The sequence below is a fragment of the Rhipicephalus sanguineus genome, chromosome 2 (genome assembly GCF_013339695.2).
Source record: "Rhipicephalus sanguineus isolate Rsan-2018 chromosome 2, BIME_Rsan_1.4, whole genome shotgun sequence".
In the NCBI taxonomy this organism is placed as follows: Eukaryota; Metazoa; Arthropoda; class Arachnida; order Ixodida; family Ixodidae; genus Rhipicephalus; species Rhipicephalus sanguineus.
Genome location: NC_051177.1, coordinates 60589839 through 60602338, shown reverse-complemented (window position 1 = coordinate 60602338; position 12500 = coordinate 60589839). Strand labels below are relative to the sequence as shown.

At 46.3% G+C, this 12500-nt stretch overlaps 1 protein-coding gene across 1 annotated transcript in view; it reads left to right on the top strand.

Moving 5' to 3' along the window:
* LOC119383087 (23 kDa integral membrane protein) overlaps positions 1-9119 on the top strand; it is a 21651-nt gene extending 12532 nt beyond the window's left edge. Inside the window, exons 2-7 of the mRNA XM_037651080.2 lie at positions 1749-1943; positions 5661-5741; positions 6503-6616; positions 7457-7567; positions 8403-8486; positions 9039-9119. Coding sequence (XP_037507008.1) covers positions 1749-1943; positions 5661-5741; positions 6503-6616; positions 7457-7567; positions 8403-8486; positions 9039-9113 — 660 coding nt within the window. The 3' untranslated portion in view covers positions 9114-9119. The remainder of the gene's footprint in view (positions 1-1748; positions 1944-5660; positions 5742-6502; positions 6617-7456; positions 7568-8402; positions 8487-9038) is intronic.
* The last annotated feature ends 3381 nt before the right edge of the window (positions 9120-12500 follow it).

Below are 12500 nucleotides of genomic sequence, written 5' to 3'. Positions count from 1 at the left end.
TGGCAAAGCACAATCAACCGACCCTGAGCTTTGGGTGAATTCATCCATATCCGTATTCAGTTTGTATTCATTTAACTCGCAGTAGTGTGCTGGGTATGGTTGACTATGATCCCTTTGGTGGAGACCCTACCACGTTTGACGGATTGTTCGACGTGCCGCTGACGACAGGAATGACGAAATACTTTTTCTTTATTTTTTGCAATGTACTTACTTGGAGTCGGTGATTTCAATATTTTTTTTACAAAAATGTAATTCGATCACCAGCCCGAAATATGATATTTAATTACCCCGTAAATATCATTAGTCGGTAGCATATGTACAAGCAATTTCACACTTAGTGTAAAACTTGGAGCGCATTGCAACGTGCTCCGAGTTTTCCCCTAAGTGTGAACCAGCCTGCACATGCGAGAGCAAAAGTTCTCGGGATGTGGGCTCCACCGCAAATGCAAATTTCTGTCCACTTATAAGGCATAACGCATCTGAACTAGCGGGTAACTGTATAGGTCGCAAGAACCAGGGTCCAGGCTGGAACGTTTATTTGGAGGCTATCTTCTCCGACAAAGCGGTAATATAGCTTCCTCAAAAATCTCGCGACCCGCAAACTTTTGCCGCATGATGTAAAAAGCAACATCCTAACACGTTAAACTTCTTGCAATCAGGTATGCACGATTATTTGCAACGATTTATTGGAAATTTGACGCATTCATCAAGAGTCCGTCATAATTTCCGCCTGAAGGGGCAAAGATGGTTAGATGGCACGTCAAATGAACTCGAAAGCAATATGCATCGCCTAAGTGGCAGCATGAGGACGGCGTTTCACTATAAAATGCGTATTGTTTTTTATTGAACAGCGGCGAGATAACGAAGCGACTCTTATGTCAAAGGCACGTACCCGATACCAGCGACCTCACTTTATCGCTCAGCACCTTCCGTATCTTCGTAGTCATTCTTTAATAATCGTACATCGCACCCTCGCGTTCAAAACGATTGACGCCAACGTCGTAGCGATCCGGCTATGAAACTGCCCTTACACTCTAAACGTGGTAACTGATAAATGTGATTTCGTGCACCTATAAAGTAAGGGTTACATTAGCTTTGAGTGCGTAAATTGTAAACTTAGTAACCCTTACTATCGGCGCACAAAATCACATTTATCGGTTACCACGTTTAGAGTGTATAGTCAGACTCCTGTAAAATTGTTCGTCAAAGGTGGCTTCACTGCATAAATAAATTTTGTGAGGAAAGGCATGCTTCTGTGTTTTACCTGGATTTTACGTAATATGTAAGGATTCACATGGATACCAACTTTCTTTAAGAGCGTCTAAGTTGTTGAGACGCGTCGTGTGCTGCTTCCACGGAACGCTATAGACGCTGATGACGTCTTCTGCGTTCAGAATGAGAGTTGCGTTGCGCGGACGCCGGAGCACGGAAGGTATTGCGAGAGGAACGAACGCGTTCAATGCAGTTTAGCGAGTATGAACGTAAACTATGAAGAAGAACATTTAAACGTCATAAACTAACGTATTAGCGCCTCGCTATGGCTCCAAACAGAACTCGTCGCGCAAGTCATGAATTTAGTACGCGCACGGCCAATCGGCGAAGAAAATACGTTAACGGGCCGCCGGATCACTCGCACTATATAGTTCTTCGAGATACACTGACTTCACTCGTTTGTGTATCGGCCGGCAACAAACGCATGTAAGTTCAAGTTCAAGTTTTTCGCGTTACCAATACATTGAAACATGCAGCTTCTGGGCTTGGCCCTGATCGTGGTGTCGGCGGTGGCGCTGGCGGGATCCTCTGCGGAAGAAGCCCCGTTGCCCGGACTACAGAGTGTGCGCAGCGCGGCGGCCACCGCCCTCTTCCTGGGCTGCCTGCTCTTCATCGTCGGCTTCCTCGGCTGCTGTGGGTCCCTGAGAGAGTCCAAGGCACTGCTCATAGGAGTGAGTATAAAGCACGATGTTTAAGCCCCTTGTAGCGGGCAGAAAAAAGACGGAAAAAAATGTTTGTACAGTACAGAAACAAGCTCGTTTGATGCGAGGTGTGTCGAACACTAAAAAGAACACTATAGGTATACAAATGAGTATAGATTGCGTAATCGCAGATTTGCCACCGCTTTGAACATAAGAACATATATACAAGAAGGAACATACAAAAGTAAAATTGAGTAAATTCCTAAGCTTGAATATCTGAACGAAATCACGATTACGTCGTCGATTATGTATGCGATGTGCTCATGGACGTGCTGTGTCTTTAATAGAAAAACAAAAATATTCGTTGCACAGTTATTATGAAAAGCGAAAAAATTGTTAGCCCGTTCTAGACGCTCTTCCGTGTTGTTATTTTGCGACCGTAAGTATCGCCAGCGAGATAGTGACTTCCAATTTCACTTTCCATTAGGCAATAACATTCGCCTAATCATCTGTTTCTCTTTTTTTCCTAACGTCGCCTATGCGCTTAGGGGAAGTCACTCAATCGATCGAAGTGTTATCTGAGAAAAACGTGCCCCCACGTAGCTTGCCCATGAAAAGAACGAGTGGATTATTTTTGGATATATCTTGCGCGTAGATAACGTCACGACAGAGCAAACAAAAAACAACGTTCAGTACAGAGACTCTGAGAACACTGACCGTTATGTGAAGTATCTTTTTTTTCTTGCTCACATTTATTATACCTTCATGATTATTACTTTCCGACGTCATGGCTACGAACGGCGGTGACTAACACTCCCAGCTTTGCATGCACATAAATACCCCAAAAGTGGACGAAGGGACGACCGCCGCTGTAGCTCAGTTGGTAAGAGCATCGGGCGCGTAATCCGAAGGTTGCAGGTCCGGTCCGAAGGTTGCAGGCCGGCAGCAAGTTGTCTTTTCGTCCACTTTATTACTTTCCTCACATCTGTATCACAATTATTACACTACACTTAAAACAGTACAATTAGCATCCCCTGTACCTTCCTTCTCTTTATCTGCTGATTTTCAATCTTAATATACCTTAGTAATACCATGGTCTTTCACTGACTATGGTAATACGTCTTATCTGCGGCCTTCATTTAATTGCTGTTTCACGAACTATATAGGAAATGCAATATCTTGTTGGCATTGCATCCTTACCTATTCGTATGCTTATGATGTTGTTCTCACTTTATTTAAAGGCGCACACAAATAACCATCAATGTATCTTCCGAAATAGCTGGCAGCTGATCCAAATGATGCCAAAGCCGAAATGACACAGGCAGAGGGCAATGACTGTTTGCTCCCCCTATCTGTTTTGCGCGCTGTATACTGCATAAAGTGAAACAATGCAACAATGAGATTGATAATACAGTTTTCAGTTTTCGTTATCCCATACGAGTAAAAATAACATCACGATGTAGCAAAAAGAGGTGCTACATAAAACATACCGGTTCGTTATCACAAACAAGTTAAAATGACACCCCGACATTTAAAAGATATTCTTGAAAGTACGAATAATGTTGTCGCATTATGAAAAATTCACAAATCAGTGGGTGGCACATCCAACAGTGCGTTATCACGTACAATTAAGGGGACGTCAACACATAACGTAACAATCTACATAACACGACGTAATCAACGATTCCATACATGTACAAAGCGAGGTTAAAATTTTTACAAATACTGAAAGCGTTACCGTAACTCTGCGTTTTAAATTATCTGCGGTATAGTTGCACGCAAAAACTTCGCATCAGTGCGTAGTTCTGGCCTGATTGTCAGCTTTTGTCGCGGCTTATTCACGAGAACTTTTCCTTGAGTGCTTTTTCGTATATCGCTGTCGCTTCGAAAGCTTTGCCACACGGGCATGCATACAGAGTGACATCATGCTGTCTACGTGCTTTGTGCTACGTTTTCACTTTGCTCGTGTGACAAGGAGTGGCATCGACGACATATTTTCTTTCTGGTTCTAACGCATAGTAAAGCTAGCATTTAAAAGCCGAAATGATTGATCGTGATGGCGATGGTAGATGTAAGTCTGGTCGCCATGCACAAAGCAGCGCACTCTTTACGCACCTCCACTTCTGTGCGAACGGATATTTTCGGCAGCGGTAGCCAGATGCCAAAAACAATACTCACGCCAGCACGCACTACGTATTTTTTTTCTCTCTCTTGTTGGAGTAAATCGTGGCGGAGATAAGGATAGAATGGCTTGCTACCTGGAATAACGGTTTGCCCCGCCGTTGCCTAGCGACGACGACCGTTCGCTATCGGGGCGCGGCAAGGCGCGGCCGCGAGCGTCTTATCCATAGGTACGAGGCGTTGTTCGTTGTAACAAGGCGTGGGCTTGAGAAGGCGCCTGGTGTTGTGGCCGCGACGTAAGAGCCGCCTGAAATAACTGGAGAGCGGCAGCGGACGACGTCGATGCCTGTGCCCGATAGGTCGACGCAGGGAGTCGGTATATTAGTGCTTTAATTCAGACCCGATCAGAGGTTTATCCAGAATTTTGAGTCTTGGGAAGGTGAGTGGGGGGAGGGGGGGGGGGGCTTCACTGCGCAGTGGTCCGCCGCTGTCAATAACGATTTACGATGATAAAGATTGACGTTGTCGTGTCAGACGTTATCACGACGGCGGTTGACTAATCATGGATCAATGTAGCTGTAGCACAGCTGGTTGTTTATCAATCTCTTAAATTATGGAGGAGATCGCTGCTGGCCACACCTGTAACATATTAATAGCTTGAGCGGCTGACACCTGAACTTCACAGCCAGCATTGAACTTCAGTCCTTCTTTTTCTTTCTTCTAGTGACCACAGAACGAGGGGAGAGGGCGGCTGAAGTAATAGAGGTGGAGATGAGAAAAAAAAATGACATTCATTTATGGGGTCTGAAGACGCTCTTTCATAAGAGAAGTTCTGCGAATACACGGGCCAGAGTTATGCAGGTTAAATATATTCGAAGACTATGTAAGGCATGCAGAATAAATTACTGGTGGTTTGTGACTGTATAATAACATGGTTGTCAAAGTAAGGAAAACGCAGTTGATTTTACGCCTTGAAGTTTTTTTGTTCGTATACCAACCTTCGTTAACTGCTTATAAATTAATATAACGTATTCCCCATTAACCTATTGTAGCTCTTTTTCCTCAATAATTGGACATTGGAATGCATTTCTTGGAGTTGTTCGCTCTTTATCGATGACCGATTATCTGCCTGCAATTGACATGTGATGTCGCCACTCCTGCCATAGCGCATGACGGGCTGCATTATGTAGAAATGAATGAATGAATGAATGAATGAATGAATGAATGAATGAATGAATGAATGAATGAATGAATGAATATAATGAAAAGGACAGTGAGTTATCATAATAATAGCATTAGCAATATGAGAACCTATAATTAGCTGATTGACAATCGAGTTTTCAGATAATACATTATCAGTATAAACTGGCTTCACCTTTCTCTTAGTTTCCTTCGAATTCCGCAACCATGTTGGTGTTCTCGCTTCTGCGACGTATTCGCTGTCACAAAAGGTGCATGTTAAGAAGGCAAGTATATACAAATGTAACACCTGCGATTCACTGCAGTCAGACGCTATTTATCACGCGATTGATCACGAAATTTACTTTAAATACTCGTCCACAGTTCGTTCAGTCGTGGCCAGATTTTTTGGTAACGCCTCACTTTTTTCCTTTTCTTTATTCACAGTACTTTGCCATCTTGCTGATCGTCTTGATATTCGAAATCGCAGTCTTGGGTCTGGCGTTCGCCTACGCCAACAGCTCAGCGGTAAGTTGGACATTGTCTTCAACTATAAAAGCGCACTGTTATGAATGTTTTCAAGGACTACAGCACATTAGGTGGCACTTTCTAGACATTTATCCTATAGCTGTTATTTCGCATTGTTTCTACACGACCTTTGAACAAGTGTTCTTGATAGATAGGCCCCGAAAGTATGCGCTCGCGAAGTAAAACGAAACTACTTAATAACGTAGGTGTGTCGTTCTTTTTTTTTTCTAATCACATGAACAAATGCATGATTTCCTTCATACGTGACATGGAGCAGCTGGAGGTGCATATAATGTATCCGCACGATTCTAGCGCACCTCCAATTGTAACGCACAGGTAAATTACGTTAGTAAAATGTTTAAAAAAAGTAATTTGATGCCGATTTTTCTTTTGAGCCCGATCGTAACGCGCACACAAATTTGAGGACTACACTTTGCGAAAAAAAAAAAGAAAAAGAGCGCGTTAGAATCTTGCAAATACGGTACTACTTCCGGTCTCTTCAGTATTGAATTTCGTTTACACTTACCTTCCTTCTGCTTAATAACGTTTCCATTCAGTGCGTTCAATTGTTCTCCTACCGCGCTGTTCAGAGGTACTCATATCTCGTATTCGAATCCTAATTTGGAAGTATGTCACGTTTTCGAAGGAGGCTTATAAATGGCTGAAGTTCGCGCTCATTTCATTAGCCTCCTACATCAGCACGCCCCCCCCCCTCCTTTTACATTCCCGCTACACCGTTTAATTACATTTGACTTCTGTAGATGGAGGAGGCCCTGAACAACCAATTCAAGGACATAATCACAGGTGGCCGCCGGGACAAAGACCCCTGGCAGCAGGAGAAGGACATGAACATGGTGCTCTACGTGCAAGCTGAAGTAAGCATGAATGAATAAATAGTGAGTGAGTGAGTGAGTGAGTGAGTGAGTGAGTGAGTGAGTGAGTGAGTGAGTGAGTGAGTGAGTGAGTGAGTGAGTGAGTGAGTGAGTGAGTGAGTGAGTGAGTGAGTGAGTGAGTGAGTGAGTGAGTGAGTGAGTGAGTGAGTGAGTGAGTGAGTGAGTGAGTGAGTGAGTGAGTGAGTGAGTGAGTGAGTGAGTGAGTGAGTGAGTGAGTGAGGTCGAGACATTTTAATTACATTGCCTACCACTGACAAATAAATAGACGAAATTAACTTATATATGGCGAAGTGAGTCGAGACATTCTGATGACCCATTAGTTAATAGAGCAGGGCCGCCGTGATGGCCTAGCGGTTGCTCGGCTGCCGATCGGCTGCAGTGCTCGGCTGCTGATCCGAAAGATGCAGGTTCGATCCCGGCCGCGGCGGTCGCATTTCGATGGAGGCGAAATACTAGAGGCCCGTGTACTGTTGGATGTCAGTGCATGTTAAAGAACACCACACGGTCGAAATTATTCGGAGCCCTCCACTACGACGTCTCTCATAGCCTGAGTCGCTTTGGGACGTCAAACCCTATAAACCAACCAACTAGCTGAAACAGTCTTGGCCCTGAACTGCAAAACATTTGCATTGAGAAATCCGTCAAAGCCTTTCTTTTTTTCTTTTTTTTTTTTGCACCTTTGTGCTTCTCTCACTTGAATGACAATATACTTTACTCTCACTAAAGTACACTTTCCGGATCTTAAACTAAACTATTATAACCTCTGCGGGATGAATCCATGTGCATTTCTGCCTCAGAAAAGGTGGATATTGTTTCTCGCAGTTCCGTTGCTGTGGAGGACGAGGTGTCCAGGACTACAGCGATAGTGGCGTGGAGATCCCACCAAGCTGCTACGACAACCGCGACATACAGCGACCTTATCTCTTCGAAACGGTATGCCGTTATTTGATTGCGATAGCACTTGCACGGACGCTCTCGGCGCGTTATTTCCGCCGGTGTCGGCGTCGCCGTGAGGTTCCGTTTAAAGCCAAAATCGATAACATCACCCCGCGCGTTGTATGTCCTATGTGCGAGTGAAAGCGTTCACCGAAGAACGCGTATCTAGCGGAGATAAAGTGCGCCTGCTGTCTTTTGTCGCGCGAAACGCCAATCGGAAAAAAAAAAGGTGGGGGGGAGGGCTGCATGACTTTGGCAGTAACTCAGCACGAAGGCCGCTTCGCTCGCTGCAGCGGCCGCGTTTCCTTACGCCGCCGTTTTGTTGGGTTATGCCAAGGCTCATGCTGAAGGAGTTAGCTGCTAGTCTCGCGTTAGCTGCTAGTCTTACCTCGCATAACATTGCAATTCGTACCTACCGCATTCGCTGATTCGCCCTTGGGGCGAAACTGTGACTTTTTTCCTTGTATGGAAGAAATTTTAATTCGAGTCCTTCCGGTGGCTCACACGAAGATGCGGACAAATAGTAATAATGACAAGATTGCTCCGTAACGAAGCTTCATTCTTGAAGATTTCAATTACTCCAAGGGCAGAAGGTGAAACTGCAAGAATAGATTAAGCTGGGCAGCACACAAGCCAAATATACTAAGAATAAATCAATAGTTTTAGCCTGTTTCATGTTGTTGGAGAACAACTGAACTCTCTCTCTCTCTCTCCGTTAGCCGAAGTATTTCTTGCGGGAAACGCCCTCCCTTCGTGGGTTTTCGCAGCACATATGTGACCAATGCCCTCTTTTCTACGTCAAAGTATAATACGCAATTTCCTGTTCATGCAGGGCTGCTCAAAAGCGATGAAGAACTATGTTCTGCGCAATGGACTGGGGATAGGCCTCGTCAACCTGTTTACCCTACTCGCCCAGGTAAGTACACTGAGGGCTGATACCCCTACCGTGTGAGGGAGGATTTCACAACGTAGCGTGCAGGTGATTGTTTAGTTATCGTTGTTGTGTGCGAGTCAGTGACTATAAGTGAGGACTTCACAACGTAACGTATAGGTTGTGTTGTTGTTGTTGTTGTGTGATGAGTGAGTGAGTGAGTGAGTGAGTGAGTGAGTGAGTGAGTGAGTGAGTGAGTGAGTGAGTGAGTGAGTGAGTGAGTGAGTGAGTGAGTGAGTGAGTGAGTGAGTGAGTGAGTGAGTGAGTGAGTGAGTGAGTGAGTGAGTGAGTGAGTGAGTGAGTGAGTGAGTGAGTGAGTGAGTGAGTGAGTGATGAGTGAGTGAGTGAGTGAGTGAGTGAGTGAGTGAGTGAGTGAGTGAGTGAGTGAGTGAGTGAGTGAGTGAGTGAGTGAGTGAGTGAGTGAGTGAGTGAGTGAGTGAGTGAGTGAGTGAGTGAGTGAGTGAGTGAGTGAGTGAGTGCTGCCTGCGGTAGCATTTCCACATTTTAATGACCGACTCGTGGTTGTCTTCATTTCAGATCGCCGCCATGATTTGCTCCTGTCTTCTCATCCAAGGCATCAAGAAAGTGCATAAAGATGCATCCGGGGCCTAGAGCCAGGCCAAATATGGTCCTATAGCGTCACTGCCGTTTGTCGAGAGCCATCTCTTCACGTCTTAATACGCCTATACCTTCGTTTTATTTTATTACGCTGGAAACTTGAGGGAGGACAAAGAAAGAGAAACATAAAGTCCTGCTCACATTCTCCTACATCATTTTTTGGAGTTTCACCATTCCCATCTACTGAATGTGCGTTTCTTTTTTTAATCCGAGTTTCTGTATGTATAGTCAGAGAACATCGTTTTAAGTGTCATTAAGCGATATCTGTCCATAGATCGAATGTCTATTGCAATACACAACACTCCAGGCTAGCTCGAAGAAATGTGCGCATTTTTTTAAAGAACATGGTACTGCTAGTCTTGTGTTGTGACTGTCCCGTAGTTTGAGCTCTTTGAGCCCGTTTTCACCATGCGAGTTCCTTTTTGTCATCAAAGTCGCCAAAACACTTTTTAATTGCCTCGACAAAGCGTTCCCGCGTTGCTAACGTATCCTCGCTGTTTTCATAACACGTCAGTGTATACTTTCAGTTAGAAACAACATCTTTTCAGGCTGGTTGACGGAATCCCAATGGTTGTAAAGGTTCACCCTGTGTTAGTACATACAGCGCGTGCCACTCTCCGACATTTGCACGTGCCCTTCTCGCAAGAGTGTGGTTCCGTACTGGGCTGCACGTGCATTCATATATTCTCTAATGGCGCTGAGCCGTGCTCCCAATTAGGGTTGCAGAAGTTGCGTCTTTTCCTTTCCTCAACCTCTCCTCCTCCTCCTCCTCCTCCTATATTCTCTAATGAAGTCTGGTTGGAATGTTCGCTAAACAAAAGTATCCGACACCCCCAAACAGGCTTCTTCGCGAACGAACGTCGATAAAGTTTAGCGCCATTTGCAGTGTCTGTTGAATTTTGCTGCATAGTGGCGCTTTTCTTGTTGTTAATACGACGACAACGAGGCGAATGTCCTAAAACAACCCACAATAAAGATATTTCTGATCCGTGGTTTTCAATGAATGCCTCTGAAACTGCAAGTACTGCTGAACGTATGCACTTTTCGACCCGAACAGTTTGTATACTTTATGCACGTGCCGCAAGAGCATGGAAAACTGCGGATAACGTTTCTGTTACCAGCCTCCGTTCGGCTCGCGATTACATTTACCACGAGGATAAAATTCCTATGGAAAAAGGTGAGAAAAGAACACGTTTGCTGCTTATGCCGCTCGTCCTGTCATCGTATTCCTCCCTTTTGTTGTGTGTGTTCTAATTCGCGGCTAAAATATGTCCTTAGTGCTTACCATAAATAGGAATTTGAACTGCGATATAGCTAACTATCAAGCCTGGCGACGCAGAACAAGCTGAATGTCATGAAGAAGCGATGAAGTCCGCAATTTCTTCATAGCTTAGGATCGACTCGTCAAACACGGTAGGTGCAATGTGCGTATGTGTATATACCGTATACACACACACACACACACACACACATATATATATATATATTGCAACAGGCGGGTTCTTCTCAAGAGGTTCGGCACGGCGCCTGGCACAAGGGTCACAAATGCGAGACAGCGTCAGCACAGAAAACAGACCGAGCGCGCAACACACGAACGTCATCGTCTTCACTTTCGCTGGCACAGAGCGGGCGCCGATGCGCACCGGTACAATCTCTCCTCGCACAAAAAGGAGCCAACCTGGCGACCTAGGGAGAAGATGCTACAGGCGGGTCGTAGCAGGGTTTGAGCCGCGCTACGTGAACTGTTTCGCGGCCGCGGCAGCGATGATCGGCCGTTGAGTCGACTGGCTCGACGACGTAGTTCACGGGAGATGTCTGCTCCAGGATGCGGTAAGGGCCTTGGTACCTTGACAAGAGTTTGGTGGAGAGGCCTGGAGTCGTGGACGGGACCCAGAGCCAAACCAGCGCTCCCGGGGAGTAATGGGCACTAGACGCAGCAGCGTCATGGCGTGATTTCTGGCGACACTGGTCTTGCGCAGTAAACGAACGAGCCAGTTGACGGCATTCTTCTGCGTAAGCAGCAGCTTCAGAAATGGGTTTGGCTTCAGAAATGTCCGGTTGGTAGGGCAGAATGGTGTCCATGGAGCATGAAGGTTCACGTCCATACAGGAGAAAGAAGGGAGAGAAGCCGGTGGTAGTTTGGGCCGCAGAGTTATAAGCATATGTGACGAAAGGAAGTACTCGGTCCCAGTTGGTATGATCGTCCGACGCGTACATCGCAAGCATGTCGGCAAGGGTACGATTGAAGCGTTCCGTCATGCCGTTAGTTTGAGGATGGTATGCGGAAGCGGTGCGGTGTACAATGTGGCATTCTTTTAGAAGGGCCTCAATTGCGTTTGAGAGGAAGACGCGGCCACGGTCGCTTAGCAATTCACGTGGTGCACCATGTCGCAGAATGAGGTGACGAAGAAGGAACCAGGCGACGTCTTTCGCGGTGGCAGCTGGTAGCGCAGATGTTTCGGCGTACCGTGTGAGGTGGTCTATGGCGACTATGATCCAGCGGTTGCCGTCAGGAGTGTTCGGGAGTGGGCCGAAAAGATCGATTCCGACGCGGTCGAATGGTCGGGCAGGGCAGGGCAATGGTTGTAGAGGACCAGTGGTGCTGCGAGTAGGTAGCTTACGGCGTTGACACGCAGGGCACGACTGAACATACCGGCGGACGTATCGATACATGCCTCGCCAGTAGTACCTCAGGCGCAGACGGGAGTACGTCTTGAATGTGCCAGCATGACCGCATTGGGGGTCATCGTGGAAGGCGCTGCAAATGTCCGTCCGCAAATGACGAGGAATAACGAGGAGCCACCTGCGGCCATCGGTTAGGTAATTGCGACGATACAGCAAGCCTTCACGAACGGCGAAGTGTTGAGCTTGACGACGAAGGGTGCGTGAGACGGAGGCAGGTGGATGGAAAGACAAAATGTCAAGAAGGGAAGCGATCCAAGGATCTTTGCGCTGTTCGGCCGGCATGTCGGTGATGGTCAGAGATGACGAATTACATGTAGAAGCTGATAAGCAGGCAGTGTCAGAAGGCAGTGGCGATCGAGATAGGGCGTCAGCGTCCGAATGTTTTCGTCCGGAGCGATAAATGACACGTATGTCATACTCTTGTAGGCGTAAAGCCCACCGAGCGAGGCGTCCAGTTGGGTCTTTCAGGGACGACAGCCAGCATAAGGCATGGTGGTCGGTGACAACGTCAAACTGACGCCCGTAAAGGTAGGTGCGAAATTTACCGATTGCCCAAACAATTGCCAGACACTCCTTTTCTGTTACGGAGTAATTTGACTCTGCCTTTGTGAGGGTACGGCTGGCATATGCTACAACATACTCGCCAAAGCCGTGTTTGCGTTGGGCGAGTACAGCGCCAAGTCCGACACCACTAGC